General features: G+C 35.4%; 1 protein-coding gene across 1 annotated transcript; it reads right to left on the bottom strand.

Moving 5' to 3' along the window:
* Nucleotides 1-5,710: 5,710 nt before the first annotated feature.
* Nucleotides 5,711-6,614, bottom strand: LOC129571511 (uncharacterized). The gene is made up of 2 exons (XM_055451317.1): nt 5,883-6,614; nt 5,711-5,799 (listed from the first exon to the last, which is right to left on the bottom strand). The coding sequence occupies exons 1-2, from the start codon at nt 6,112-6,114 to the stop codon at nt 5,711-5,713; spliced, it is 321 nt and encodes a 106-aa protein (XP_055307292.1). The 5' UTR covers nt 6,115-6,614.
* Nucleotides 6,615-13,848: the final 7,234 nt, after the last annotated feature.

The raw sequence follows: 13,848 nt of genomic DNA, 5'->3' as shown, positions 1-13,848 counted from the left end.
AAACAAACATTGCGAAATTGCAACGCATCGGGGAGAGTGAGAGAATCGACAAATATTCATAACACGTTGACACTGACTCAGTGAAGAAAACCAAAGCCAACGCAAATTAAAACAATTGATTTGTATTGCTGACATCACTGCCAGAGATGATTGCTCAATGCAAACATTTATTTTCACGTAATTTTCATTGAAATAAGTGGCCAAATAGTCGAAAATTCACACAAATTGTATTTCCCCTTTGACCGGTTCTTAAATCATAGAAAAAACACCGACAAACTCATTTTTTTCACAGAAATCCATTCAATGGGTTTGAAATAGACGATAAATTATCTAAATCCACTAAAATATCCAATCGAACAAAACCAGGAAGGCCAAATTGCAGCAAAACCAAAACGTAAACAAAAACGAGCTGACCTTTTCAAGCGTCATCTATGGGCTCAATTCCAAAATGGCGGAAAATGTGCTGTCCAAAGATATAAAATTGCGGATATGTCACCTCACAGTTTGACAACTGAAGAATAAACAATGAGAATGAACAATGACTGCTTTCTAATATTTTTATTTCACTTGTTGTTGATGAAATCGATTTTATTTTTATTGTTTCAAAAAAATATGAAATTGCGGATGTGTCGCCTCACAGTTTGACAACTGAAGAATGTTATTGATGAAATCGATCTTCAAAATGTTACGAACTACTCGTCATATTTATCGTCTTCATCATCATCAGATGACCGCTCAACCGAACACACGTATTCACGAGAATATCGCTATCCGTATAAATTCAAAACCACGTGCCCTTTTTTATTTTGCTTTTTCCATTCGAATACGATTTATTAGTTAAGTAATTTTGTTATCTAGTTTTATCTTTTGAATTTATTAACACTAGTCTACAGTCCCTTTCTAAAATCTTATTCTACAGTCCTCGGGTCTGGCCAGACCCCATACATTTACATGCATTTGTATGTGAATAAGTGATGCATGCCATCTCATTTTTAATGAAACTGATAAGAGATAACGGCTTGGTATCTTCAGTAAAGTTGTAATATTCAAGGTCCCCTACAAAATTCCTGACGGAAGATATCGCTTATCTCTTATCAGTTAGGCAAAATACGCGGAAAACCTAAAATCAATTAATTTCACGGTAGAAAAAGAAAGTGACGGAAAACTCGCGTTTTTGGATCTTGAACTATCGCGAGTTAATGATAAAATTAGAATCGGCGTTTATCACAAAGAAACCTCTACAAAAAGAGCGATCCCAAACACATCTCATTGTGCAATTCAACATAAATTAGCCGGTTTTCATAGTATGATTCAGGTCGCCCCAAATCGGCACACAAAATTCCGTTTCTCACACAAATTTTCTAATTTTGACATAATTTTTCCGATTTTTGACTCAAATTTACCAAAAATGTGCACTCAATTTTTTTCATTTTTGACTCAAATTTTTTAAAATCTCACACAAAATTTATTTTTTCCACTCAAATTGTGCAACTCAATTTTCTGAAATTTGACTCAGATTTTTCAATTTTTCACGCAAAAATTATTTTTCTCACTCAAATTTCTGATTCGCACATAAATTTTAGAATTTTGACTCAAAATTTATTTTTTTGACTCAAAATTTATTTTTTGGACTCAAAATTTATTTTTTGGACTCAAATTTACGAATCACACATAAAATTATTTTTTTTGACACGAATTTCATATTTTTCACTCATTTTTTTTGTTTATCTTTAGTTACAACTTTAGATGAATTTTCATATCAAGTATTAGTATTTTACTAATATTTGACCATATTTTGAAACTAAAATTATGATTTCAATTTGAAGAAAACACGCACGCCGTTCTGGTTCCTTTTTTGGGTGCATCAGGATCTTCACACCGAGCGCATTTGTTCTGGTCTTATGCTTCCTTTTTACCCCTCTATCTCATTTTATAAAGCTATCCCTCACTTTCTTTCATATATTTTTAACATAATAGGAGTATATATAATTCTAGTATAATAGTTAATAATTGTAACAAAATTTTAATGTAGATGGACAATCATCTGCTGATTAAATTTCTACCCAAAAAAACTATTTTCATCACATATATTATATATAACTTATACATATTATTTTATAAATTCTCTGTTGTTATTTCATTGGGAGGCATTAGGAATTCCCCGCGCGCGTAGCGCGCGGAAACCCAGGAATCCATATGCGCCAAACGCCACCATTCCTCTTCCACCACTCTGCGTTTGGCGCATATGGATTCCTGGGTTTCCGCCACAAAGAGAAAGACTCAAGTAAACTAAATACACTGTACGGCATTTCTGATATAGAATGAATAGTGCGCGACTTTGTGCACACAAAATAAAATCATAGTACATTCAGTAGAATGTAAAATATACAAATATTAGTTAAACAAACATTCCTTATTATCACCAGAAATCGATCAAATTCGAATGGAATGATAATTTGTCTTTGAAATGAAATTTCATTGAACGAGCACAAGTTTTCCAGTTGTGCTAGATAGACAAGGGTTCCACTAAGTGATCAATTCAGATACAAAAATCCATCTCTCTCTATCTGTTCATCAACAAATATCAGGACTGAACACTTATACATATGTTAGGCATCGGAACGAAAATATAGAACAAGAAAAAATTTGAGTGAAAAATTGTGAAATCTGTGTCAAAAAAATAATTTTATGTGTGATTCGTAAATTTGAGTCAAAAAAATAAATGTTGAGTCGAAAAAATAAATTTTGAGTCAAAATTCTAAAATTTATGTGCGAATCAGAAATTTGAGTGAGAAAAATAATTTTTTCGTAAAAAATTGAAAAATCTGAGTCAAATTTCAGAAAATTGAGTTGCACAATTTGAGTGGAAAAAATGAATTTTGTGTGGGATTTTAAAAAATTTGAGTCAAAAATGAAAAAAATTGAGTGTACATGTACATTTTTAGTAAATTTGAGTCAAAAATCGGAAAAATTGTGTCAAAATTAGAAAATTTGTGTGAGAAACGGAATTTTGAGTACAATTTTTTTTTTACCGGGATGATAACGCATTCACGGTGGGAAGATACGTGGTTCTTTGATATCAGTGACATCATCTCACCGTGAATGCGTTAAAATAACACTTCAGGCGCCCGAGTTAGCAAATTTGGCTCAGCTCAGGCCTATTCAGCAGCAAATACACAATCTCTGTTATTTTTCGAAAATAATGGGAGTTTGCTAACCACCACTTTTCCAAAATTTGATCTGAAATCGAATTTTTTTTCAAAATTTTCACTAAAAAATGACACGTTTATATGGATTGATGATGGAAATGACGATTTTTCAAGGTCAAATCTCAAACGCGATAAAATCGGTCATAAAATGGTCCCTCCATCCATCCATCCATCCATTCACTCTGCAGTTTGACCTTCTCGACGAATCGGCTATGGATGGATGGCTGGATGGTTAATATGAAGAACAGACTAACCGATTCGTCAAGAAGGTCAAATCTGCAGAGTGAATGGACTGACTTTTAAAAAATACATTTTATGCAAGGAAACAAAAATCATTCTTACTTGGATTGGGATTGGTAAGAGCTTTCAAACGCAACTGCTCCATTTGCTTGTACAGATTTCGTAACCGTTCAAATCCTTTTTTCTTCTGGATGTAAATAATTTCTGTACTCTGAATATGCACGACTATCACTTGACTTTTGTCCCCAACTTTGAATTTGATCTCGCGCGGTGTTATCTCATTATTGCACGGTGAAACAGAATGACGTGGTGAAGCAGAATCATACGGTTCAAAATGGAATTTGGTACCATTGAATTCCACACCGTCTAATAATTTTATTGCATAATTGGCATTCTTAGAATTTGTAAATAATATATGGCCACTTCCCCTTTAACATTTTTAACAATTCTATTTTTGCAATACCATCAACTCGAGCTTGCAGGTATTCAATTAAGTCTTTTTTCCACATTGCTTTTGATTGATCGCGTTGAATATAGTAAGCCATTCTTTTTTCAACATTTAAACCAGTCACATATTTCCACTTGACTAACAAACAAAGTTTGCGGAAAAGTAATAATCTCAAATTTTCACATAAAAATGTCATATATACACTCAAACCATTCTCCGTACAAATTTTGAGTTTTTCACTCCAAATAGGAGTAATACACAATTCACTCCATAACGGAGTAAGTATTTGTATGAGTGTATTCCATTATGATATAGAATATACAGTTATACACCACAATGGAATACACTCATAAGAACATTTACTCCGATATGGAGTGCATTGTGTATTACTCCTATTTGGAGTGAATAACTCAAAATTTGTACGGAGAATGGTTTGAGTGTATCATTTTGTCTTTGTGAAAGTACATCCATTGTCCATCCATGATGCATCCATCCATCGAATGAAACCATCCATCCATCATCCAACAGTATCCATCGTATATCAGTATCCATCCATGCATCGTACGCATCCATCCATCCATTCAAAAAGTGTCCATAGTTGGATGGATGGACACACACGTGGATGGATGGATGGATGGATAATTGTGGGGACTTATGACCGCTAGGCAGACACGAGGACTGTGAAATAAGGTGTATTTTTTGGATATCCTTATTTCGTCCTTTTTTTGAAAGAAAAGGATAGTTTTTTATTGCATAGATCGATAGCCAATAAAATTTTAGGAAGCTACCGAGAAGCACAAGTTGCTAGCTAAACTAGAAATGTGTTGAATTAACGTTTAAAAACGAAATATGTCTGGTCAGACCCGGGACTGTAGATTAGGGTTAAACGAGTTTTAACCCTCTAATGCATCTATTTTTCTGGGACCTGGGAATTTTCTCCCTGCTTTATTTTGTTCTAGAATCACTTAAAAATATATTTATATCACTGAAAAACATAGGATTGGCTCAGAAATAGCGAAAATGTAAACCCGTCTGAAGGCGGACTTATGCATTAATAACAGTAATAATTTCAAAATGTCGAAATCACATTTTTAGCTTATAATTAACCGGAATAATATTTTGGAACGAAAAATACAACGTATTTGAAAAGATATGGATGTGTTTGATGAAAAATAAACTATTCTGGGGTATGAAAATCGATGAAGCAGTGTTTGTTGGGGTATTGCACAAGTTCAGCTTGCACTTTGTACAAAAGGCTTGTGTTTCCGATTTACAGCCGGGATTTTTGCACATCTTTTTTCCGCAGCGGTCCATGAATTTGTACATGTGATTGGACCCATCGAAACGAACATCATCGAGGGGAAGTTGTGTCTTCGTTGCTTTCATTGGAAGTGGCTTCGGAGTACTGGATGGTCGACCTACACGTCTTATTGCACCGCTAGCGAACAAACATAGAGCTTCAGCAACTTCAGAACGAAATTAAGGTAGTTCCATTTTATCGTCAGTTCTGACTTGTCTGTACAAAAGATATGCTCTGACCATGGCAACAACAATGAGATGGTGGAATATGCGATTCGTCCACTTCCTAGTTTTCATTTGAATGTGGTACCGACCAATCAACTCATCCATTAAATCCACGCCGCCCATATGCTTATTGTATTCTGATATAATCAATGGGCAATCGATTGAGATGTACGTTTTCGTGGCTTTATCCCAGCGCTGTAATTGATTTGGCTTGCAACGTTGATCGTTGTCGTCATCAGAAAACGGTTTCACTCCGGCATACGTTGAGATCAACCGAACCGGTTTCGTATCATTCCATAAAACCGATGAAATGTGATGTGCCACAAGTACTTTGCACATTTGTGCTTTCCTCTACTGAAACAAACACTTCTTCGTACGCTGGACAAATAGATCACAATAAAAAAAATTCAGACATCAATGAAGTCGAGATTTTACCCAAAACTCAATAGAAATGCCCTCACTTGTATTTTGTTCGGGAGCGGTGCTGGTGGATGAAACTGGGGGCAATTCAAAACCAATATCATTTGGCATAAAATTGTCATCAAAGCCGTCAAAATCTTCGATCCCATCAAAGTCAGCTTCTTCATCTTCTTCGTCTGTATCATCAAATTCACCGCCTACAAACTGCTCTAATAAATCCGAAACCTCATCATCGGCCTCCAAATTCAAACTATGAGCGTCACTACGAAACATTTTTGCTAAAAATGAGTTGAAAAATGTAGAAAAATGTATATTGTACGTACAACATTGAAGAAAAGTCAATTTATCACAGTTTTGAATTTACACATTCTAAATGCATAAGTCTGCCTTCAGACGGGGTTCACAAATTGCATGATAATTATTGTAAAATTATTGTCAATCAACAAACCCAAGATCAAACATGAAAGAAAACACTTGAAATTACACCAAAAAAAATTACCGACTTGAACAGGATACTCTATGTCATTTTTAAAGACTTTCAAAATCCTTAGACAAACCACAAATAATTTCTTTCGGCAAAACAGTTGTTTTTCAACACAAATGTCATCGCAGCACGGCAACGGCTCGTTCTAGGCTAGAACCACAAATGTCAAAGTTATAGAGGGAACGTTCCGGCGCGATAGTGTAGTAGACAGAATTACAATCCGACGTACGGTTTACGTTATAAACATGTTCAAATGTTGCCCGTCTAGAGGCGGTTGTATGCATTAGAGGGTTAACTAAAGAAAAAACGGAACGTTGGTGTAAATTCATTTCACATAAACATAAACATATGATTTACCCACATTGGGACCACATCATTAAATCGAGTTTCCACGTCTGGAACCATTGAAAACAATGATGAGCGCCATCGCTGATGCCATTGCAATACAACCCGATTCACCGTTTCCATTTTCCATAAAATACAACAAGCTACCACCCATTTGCATTTTATTAATAATAACATTAGGCGGTGATGATATTTCAGCATACGGCCCAGCAGTTTTAGGGAAAGCAAAACGTAATTCATCCATTTCTCGCAATTGCTTACACAAATTTAAGAGACCATTTAGCCCTCCTAATGACATTACACTCATTTTTCCGCCTCCAAGTTGTATTTCCAGTTGAAATCCTGGTGCATCATTTCCTAAAAGTTTGCTTGCTGGTTTTATTCCTAAGCACAACCATTTCGTATTGCTGTTGTTTAGAAAATATCTTTTTTCCATTACCAGGCGATTATGAGTAATCATGCCAGAAAATTTGGACAAAAATCCGGGCGAAACCCGAATTTTTTCACGTTTTTCTGTTTTATCTCGAAAACGGCTAGGAAAATGGTTGTTTTTTTCACCCTCTGGGTGCCAGATCCATAAAATTTTCCGCCCGATCGAATGAGACATACCTCAATTTTCCGCGATTTTCCGTTTTCCCTCTATGGCGATTTGGAAAATGTTCCTCATTTTCAAAAAAATTTCCAGGATTTCAAATTTTCCGGAAAATTTTCACGAATTCGTTTTTAGTTAATGATCATACATCCATAAAATGAAAATGGTTGGAAAATCTTGGAAAACTCGGAAAATTAATATTTTCGTAAAATAAAATGTACTGAAAATGACCATTTTCCTTTTCATGAATCCATATCCTGGCTCCAGGACCTTTTTTGGAAAATCTGATCGGGCAGAAAACTTCCTTGTAACTTCCTCTCTCCATATGAACTCCACAACAATAAAGTTTCGAGACAAAAAATAGTTAGAATTCATTTAATACAAACCCGGATAAATCCGGGCGATCTGGCATGCTTAATTATGAGTCAAGCTTTCGAACGTATTGTTAGGCTGAAAAGAAATGAACAAACAAAATTAAACACATTATGCAATAAATTAAATAATTCTTCACTTACCATGTTATCGCCGCCACCAAATTGACCATATCCACTAGAAAACTGATTGCCATTATATTGAGCCGGTTGATTGAATCGCCCGTTTCCCTGGGAGAAATTTTTGAAAAATAAATGTATGAATATTTTTTTTCATGTAAATATAATACGTAAAAATCATTTCAACCTAATGTGAATGCAAAAAGTCGGTCGACCCTAATGTGTGTGTGAAACATACCGAGTTGTTGTTTTTGTTGTTAGGATATTGAGCGTTTCCATTCATGCCACCTCCAAATTGACCGTAACACTGCAAAATAGATGAATTATTAGAAATACGCTCTATTATATACACACAGAAATAGAAACACACTCGATTCACTTCACTTTATCACTGAGATAAAAAATAGAAAAAAACTTACCCGGCCATTCTGACTATTAGCCATATAAGAACTGAAGCGCCGTGGAGAATTGAATTGAATACGATTCATTTTCGTTTTCGAAAAATCTGAAATATATGCTTATGACTGATTTTCAAGAATTAAACACAAAAATCAGAAATCCATACTCAGTAATTCCACTCGCAATTTCTTTCTTTTGTTTCATATCACACGAGTGTTCACTACTAACCTGATATTTAGCTGAATTTAAATCGAAAAATAGTGACAAAATAGTGAGAAATAGCACAAAAATAGTGAAATTGAAAAAAATGGTACATCTATGTAAAACTGTCTATATTCTGTCAACTTATTGTGTTTGCGGCTCAATAGTTGAGGTAAATAAAAAAAGTAAACAACGCTGTGATGTGTAGACCTCATCACGTTGACAGCACGTTGTGTTTGCATCGGTTCAAACCAATTAACATGCGCCACTACATTATTCATATCCATTCTCCTCCATCGAAAATACCATTTATATGGGTATTTGGACAAGCTACATACTCGTTGTTTGTATTATGACACCGATTCCGTAATTAACACCTGCTCTGGTAATGAGGAACCATTACCACTAGGTGATTATTTGGGTGACCTCACCGATGCGTTGGTCGATGGTTTTGGTGAAAATAGCTATATAACCGAAGCCGTGTTCAATCATGAACATGTTTACATTTGTTGTAAAATCATCGAAATATGGTGAGGATAAAGTGGTATGCAAAGTTAAAGGCATTACTCTAAATCATACCAATGCCGAACTCGTTAATTTTGACTCAATGAAATATTTGGTTTTGAACCAACAAGGTGGAGTAATAGTTTTGAAAAACGATGCAATACTGCGAAGCGGTGATAATAAAATATATACTGGAACACAGGATTACAGTCTGTAATTTACAGATATAAGATAACAGCTAAAAAACGTGTTCAAATAGGTAGTGGAAAAATAGAAACACGCCCTTATGGGTTTTATTGATCATGTAATATGGTAAACACAAATAAAGACAAATAAATATTTTTTGATAAAATCAAATCAAATCTGTTTTATTTATTCCACTTTGGATAATTATATCTGTATAACGATATCGTTTATATATAAATTTTGATAAATTTTTACAGAATTTACTTATGAATGAAGGTATAGTACAATTTTTTAATATTGTTATAGCAAACACGCAACAAAATAACATTTGTTCGATGTAATGTGTTGCAATTGCATTTTATTATGAGTGACACGTTTGGAATGTGCTCTGAGAAATCGCAATATGTTGTAATTCTTTACCGGAAAACCAAAACTATCAAAATAAAAAGCATTTCTATTCGATGCGTACTGCGATAAAAGCCTATATAAACAATGTTATTATATTTGACAATATTTGATTCGATGTCAATGACGATGTAGCAGCGCCACCCATATCTTGAGCATACACCTCGTATAAGAACCAAATTTTCTTGTGGCGCCATCTAGATGGCTTGCGGGGCGCAATGTATTTTAAATTGTTAGCTAAGTTTTTTCAGCTTAGTACAGAACCATTTTTGGCAAAGATACAAAAGCATGCTCGAGGTATGGCGCCACCTATAGAGATTCCTTATTAAAACAAGTGGAACTATTGAGTGCGTGCACCATATCGCACGTAAATTTTCAATATGGTAGCGCCCATAGAATTGAAAAGTTAACCAATTTCGTAGTCACAAATTATCGCTGTATGATTCGATGTGATATAAATAGATACCCAATGCGAACCTGGTTCGTTATACGGTGACAAATCTAAAACAAATATAGCTGGTAAACTAAATTTATTTGGCAATGAGTCACACGGGAACACTCCTTTAAAGAAATTAAACCTTTGATATGGCTTAATTACACTAATTATTATTGTGAATGTATCCATTTAACTGCTATAATCTAAGATTATATAACGATTATTATCTACTTCGATAATATTATCAAACTCAGCAAAAACTATAAGGTTAACGGTGTTTTTCAATGGCTCGGAAAATCGTATTTCAGCTCTTAAAGTACCTGTTTTTATGGGGCTCGTTACATGAAAGATCAGGCGTTAAATCAAAAGCTGCTAAACAGTATCCACCTGGATATTCAGCATGAGAAATTGAATTCCCAGTATCGTTGAAATAAATTCCACTACTATCAAACAGTGTATGATACGATCGAGTATACAAATTATTTGCAAAGTCTGGTGTAAGAGGTTTTGACAGGATATGTGTTGAATCGATGTATAATGCTGTAGTAGGTAGCTGTAGTTGAAGTGTTCGAAGTTGAACGGATTCGTACTTAATGAACCGTTAAACGCTTTCCCTTCCAGCAAGAAACGGATCCTGATAAATTTGCGAAGACAAAGGCCATATTAATTTTGAGCATTGAATCAAATCTTTATGTACACATCAATAAATGTCAAAGTGCTTTGGATGTTTGGGAATGTTTGAATAAACTGTATGAAGACCGAGGCCTTTCACGTAAGATAGCATTATTGGCTCAATTGACAATGCCACGATTGGAGGAGTGTGAAAGTATGCAGGAATACATAGACAAAAACATTTCGGCATCGAACAAATTAAACGGTGTTGGTTTCATTGTGAACGAAGAATGGCTTGGATGCATTCTGTTAGCCGGTTTGACCGAAGATTATCGACCTATGATTATGAGTATTCAATCCAGTGGTCAGGATATATCGGCAGATTTTATTGTTTCGAAATTAATTGATGTTCAATCATCAACTGCGAAATCTGGTGAAGCGTTTTTGGCAGCTCCATGTCGTTGGCCCCACCCCAATTTAGTGCTGGCTGATCATAAGTACTATCATTTAGTGCTACTTTAGTGCTGTCGATTGGCACCTACCACGACTTTGGTGCTGCATCCTGAGCCCAGCACCAAAATTTTCAAAATTGAAACCATGTCATTTTCGTCACTTTGTATGGTGCCCACCCTAACGCTCGACTTTGTCCGAGAAATAATTTTGAGAAATAAGCAGAATTTCTATGAAAAAGAAGACTATATCGATTGTGATGATTCTATTATTTTCATTTATATACTTACCGTTCGTATGATACTGTTCTTGGCATAAAAGGTAAACATTTATTATTTGTTTGCTTAATCGAAGTCTGCGTTGCATTATTTGATTAATCAAAAATCATCAGATAATTTTTGCATCATCGACAAAATGAGTATTCGTCAAAATTGTCTCGCTCGAAAATTGGGATTCATTCCCAGTTTGGCTTCGAATACGAGATGTCGTCGCTTGGAAGGCCAAAGACCAAAGCGAGTCTTGAATTAGAACAATTGCAACCCATGTAATTACATATTGCAATGACAAATTATTACCACCTCTAAATAAAGTTTGGTTGGAATTAAATAATAAGTGTTCGGTGAAAAAATCAAATAAAGCAGTACCCAAGCGAAAGAGTACGATTTGGCTTTATCGTGACGATACATTTCATCGTGGAATAGCGGCCACAACACTTCTCCTTTCTCACTGCTGCTATGTTAAACATAGTAAACGGTTCACGCACACCGATACATGACTGTATGCGTGCGCCCTGGAGCATGTTTAACATAGCAGCAGTGAGAAAGGAGAAGTGTTGCATACATGCGCTAGCCGCTATTCCACGATGAAATGTATCGTCACGATAGAGCCAAATCGTACTCTTTCGCTTGGGTATATACAGCTGCTTTGAAGTGGTTCCGAAAAAAGTCAAACAGTAAATACTGGAGACAGTGACGATGAAAACATTGAAAATGTTTCTTTTGAAACATCAGCCGATGCCACAAGTGATGATTATGATAGTGAACAAGAAAATGGAAAGAAAAGTGAAAGAAAAAGTGGGAAAAAAATTACAATAAAACTCACATCAAAAGCACAATTGCGCCAAAGGAAATACATATCGTCGAAAAAAAGAGGACTCGCACAAGACCGGAGTGCGAAAATATTTAAGACTCGAGCCTGGGCTTTGGACAAATGTTTTCGCAAATGAAATTGCAAAGCATGATGAAATTCCATGCAGTTGGACTTTTAAAAGAAACAAGTGCTACTTATCTGGTAACAAGTTCCTCGAATTCGAAGGCAAATACAAGACATGCTCTGCCATTCTCGTTGGTTTATTGAAAAACAAACCAGACGACGACGACCAATCGGTCAGCATTAATATTCAAGTGTACGATATTGACAACAAAAAGCACAAAAAGAAATCAAAAACAGTGAAGTTAACAAGTAAAGCAGCGGCGAAAATTTATCACCGAAATAAAACAGCCACATCAATTCGACATAATGTACTTCAAGAAACTACAAAAATGTTCACGGCACCGACTTCAAGAGTTATGACTGCGAATGCGATTCGTTGCGCTCAATATCGACAAAGATTGAATGAAAAAATATCGAACTGCCCAATCACAGCATTAGACTATTTGTCGGAATCAAATTTATACAAAAACTGCATTCAACGCCATGGCTCGAAGCCATTTCACGTATTTTATTGTACTCCAGAGCAAACAAAATTGTTTCATGCATTCTGCACAAACAATGCGGTATCGCCTAGATATATCCATTGGATATTTCTGCTAGACATGCCGTCTTTTGTTGCGTTTATACAAACGCTTCGTTACACAGTGACGTTGTCGCGCGCGACATACATAGAACAGAGCGCATTTGAGGAGGCGTCGCAAATACAAATACATGAGCGATCAAGTCTTTGATGCCATAATAACAGCGGGCACACAAATGGTAGCGTCCTCAAATGCGCTCTGTTCTGTGTATGTCACGCGCGACACCGTCACTGTGTAACGAAACGTTTGTTCAAACGGAACAAAATATGCCGTCTAGCAGAAATATCCAATGGATATATCTAGGCGATACCGCATTGTTTGATTCTGGATGAGGAACAAAACATTCAAAGTGAGATGTGACGCCACTGGTTCCTTGTTCATAAAATTGGTAAAGTGTTTTTTCTCAATTTTTTCTAGACGAAACACTTCTGTATTGATTTCATTATAAGTCATTATGTATTTTCAATTCAATTTTATAGCACGCCCAGGAAACAAACTTTCCGGCAGTATACTTCTGTATTCATTTGTTATCTCTGATGGTTTTCAACTGTCCGTATCATTCAGCAAATTTTATGTCTTTTGCACTCATCAATGCCGCAGTCCGTACATTTGGTCAATCTCCCAGTATTAGTGACTACCTTGATCTAATATTCCATCTGCTCAATCGCAATCAAAATCCTATAAGGATTAGTGCATCACACAAAGGATTAATTAAAGTGCCATCTTGCATAGTCAGAATCGATTTCGCTCACCTTATGATCCTCATAAAGAATAACAAAGCGCTTAACTCAGCTGGTACGTGGAAAAAAGTCAAAGGCTTTTATATGCGATGCGTAGCAATTTTGATTCAAGCGAGAAGTTTGCAATTTGCACAAACCCAAATCTATAGCATTTTGATTGTTGCAAAGTCAAAAACTGAAGGTAAGTACCAAAATCGATATATAGTAAGAAAATTCTATAAATAAATCGAACATTCGAACAGAGAGCACAGCATATAAAACATATAGAGAGCAACACATAACCGAAATTAAATTGTTCATTGTGTCATTTGTTGATAGACATTGATAAACACAAACTTTTCAACGAAAATCGCATTATATTGAAAACAA

The sequence above is a fragment of the Sitodiplosis mosellana genome, unplaced genomic scaffold (assembly GCF_009176505.1).
Source record: "Sitodiplosis mosellana isolate CC-2019 unplaced genomic scaffold, AAFC_SMos_1.0 Smas_scaffold_2671, whole genome shotgun sequence".
Taxonomy (NCBI): Eukaryota; Metazoa; Arthropoda; class Insecta; order Diptera; family Cecidomyiidae; genus Sitodiplosis; species Sitodiplosis mosellana.
The sequence above is the reverse complement of the archived record's forward strand: the minus strand, read 5'-3'. Positions and strand labels throughout refer to the sequence as shown.

Coding starts and splice junctions, on each gene's coding strand:
- LOC129571511 (XM_055451317.1), bottom strand. CDS start 6,114: ATGTTTCGTAGTGACGCTCATAGTTTGAATTTGGAGGCCGATGATGAG. Junction 5,800..5,882: donor CGCTCCCGAACAAAATACAA/GTGAGGGCATTT, acceptor CTATTTGTCCAG/CGTACGAAGAAGTGTTTGTT.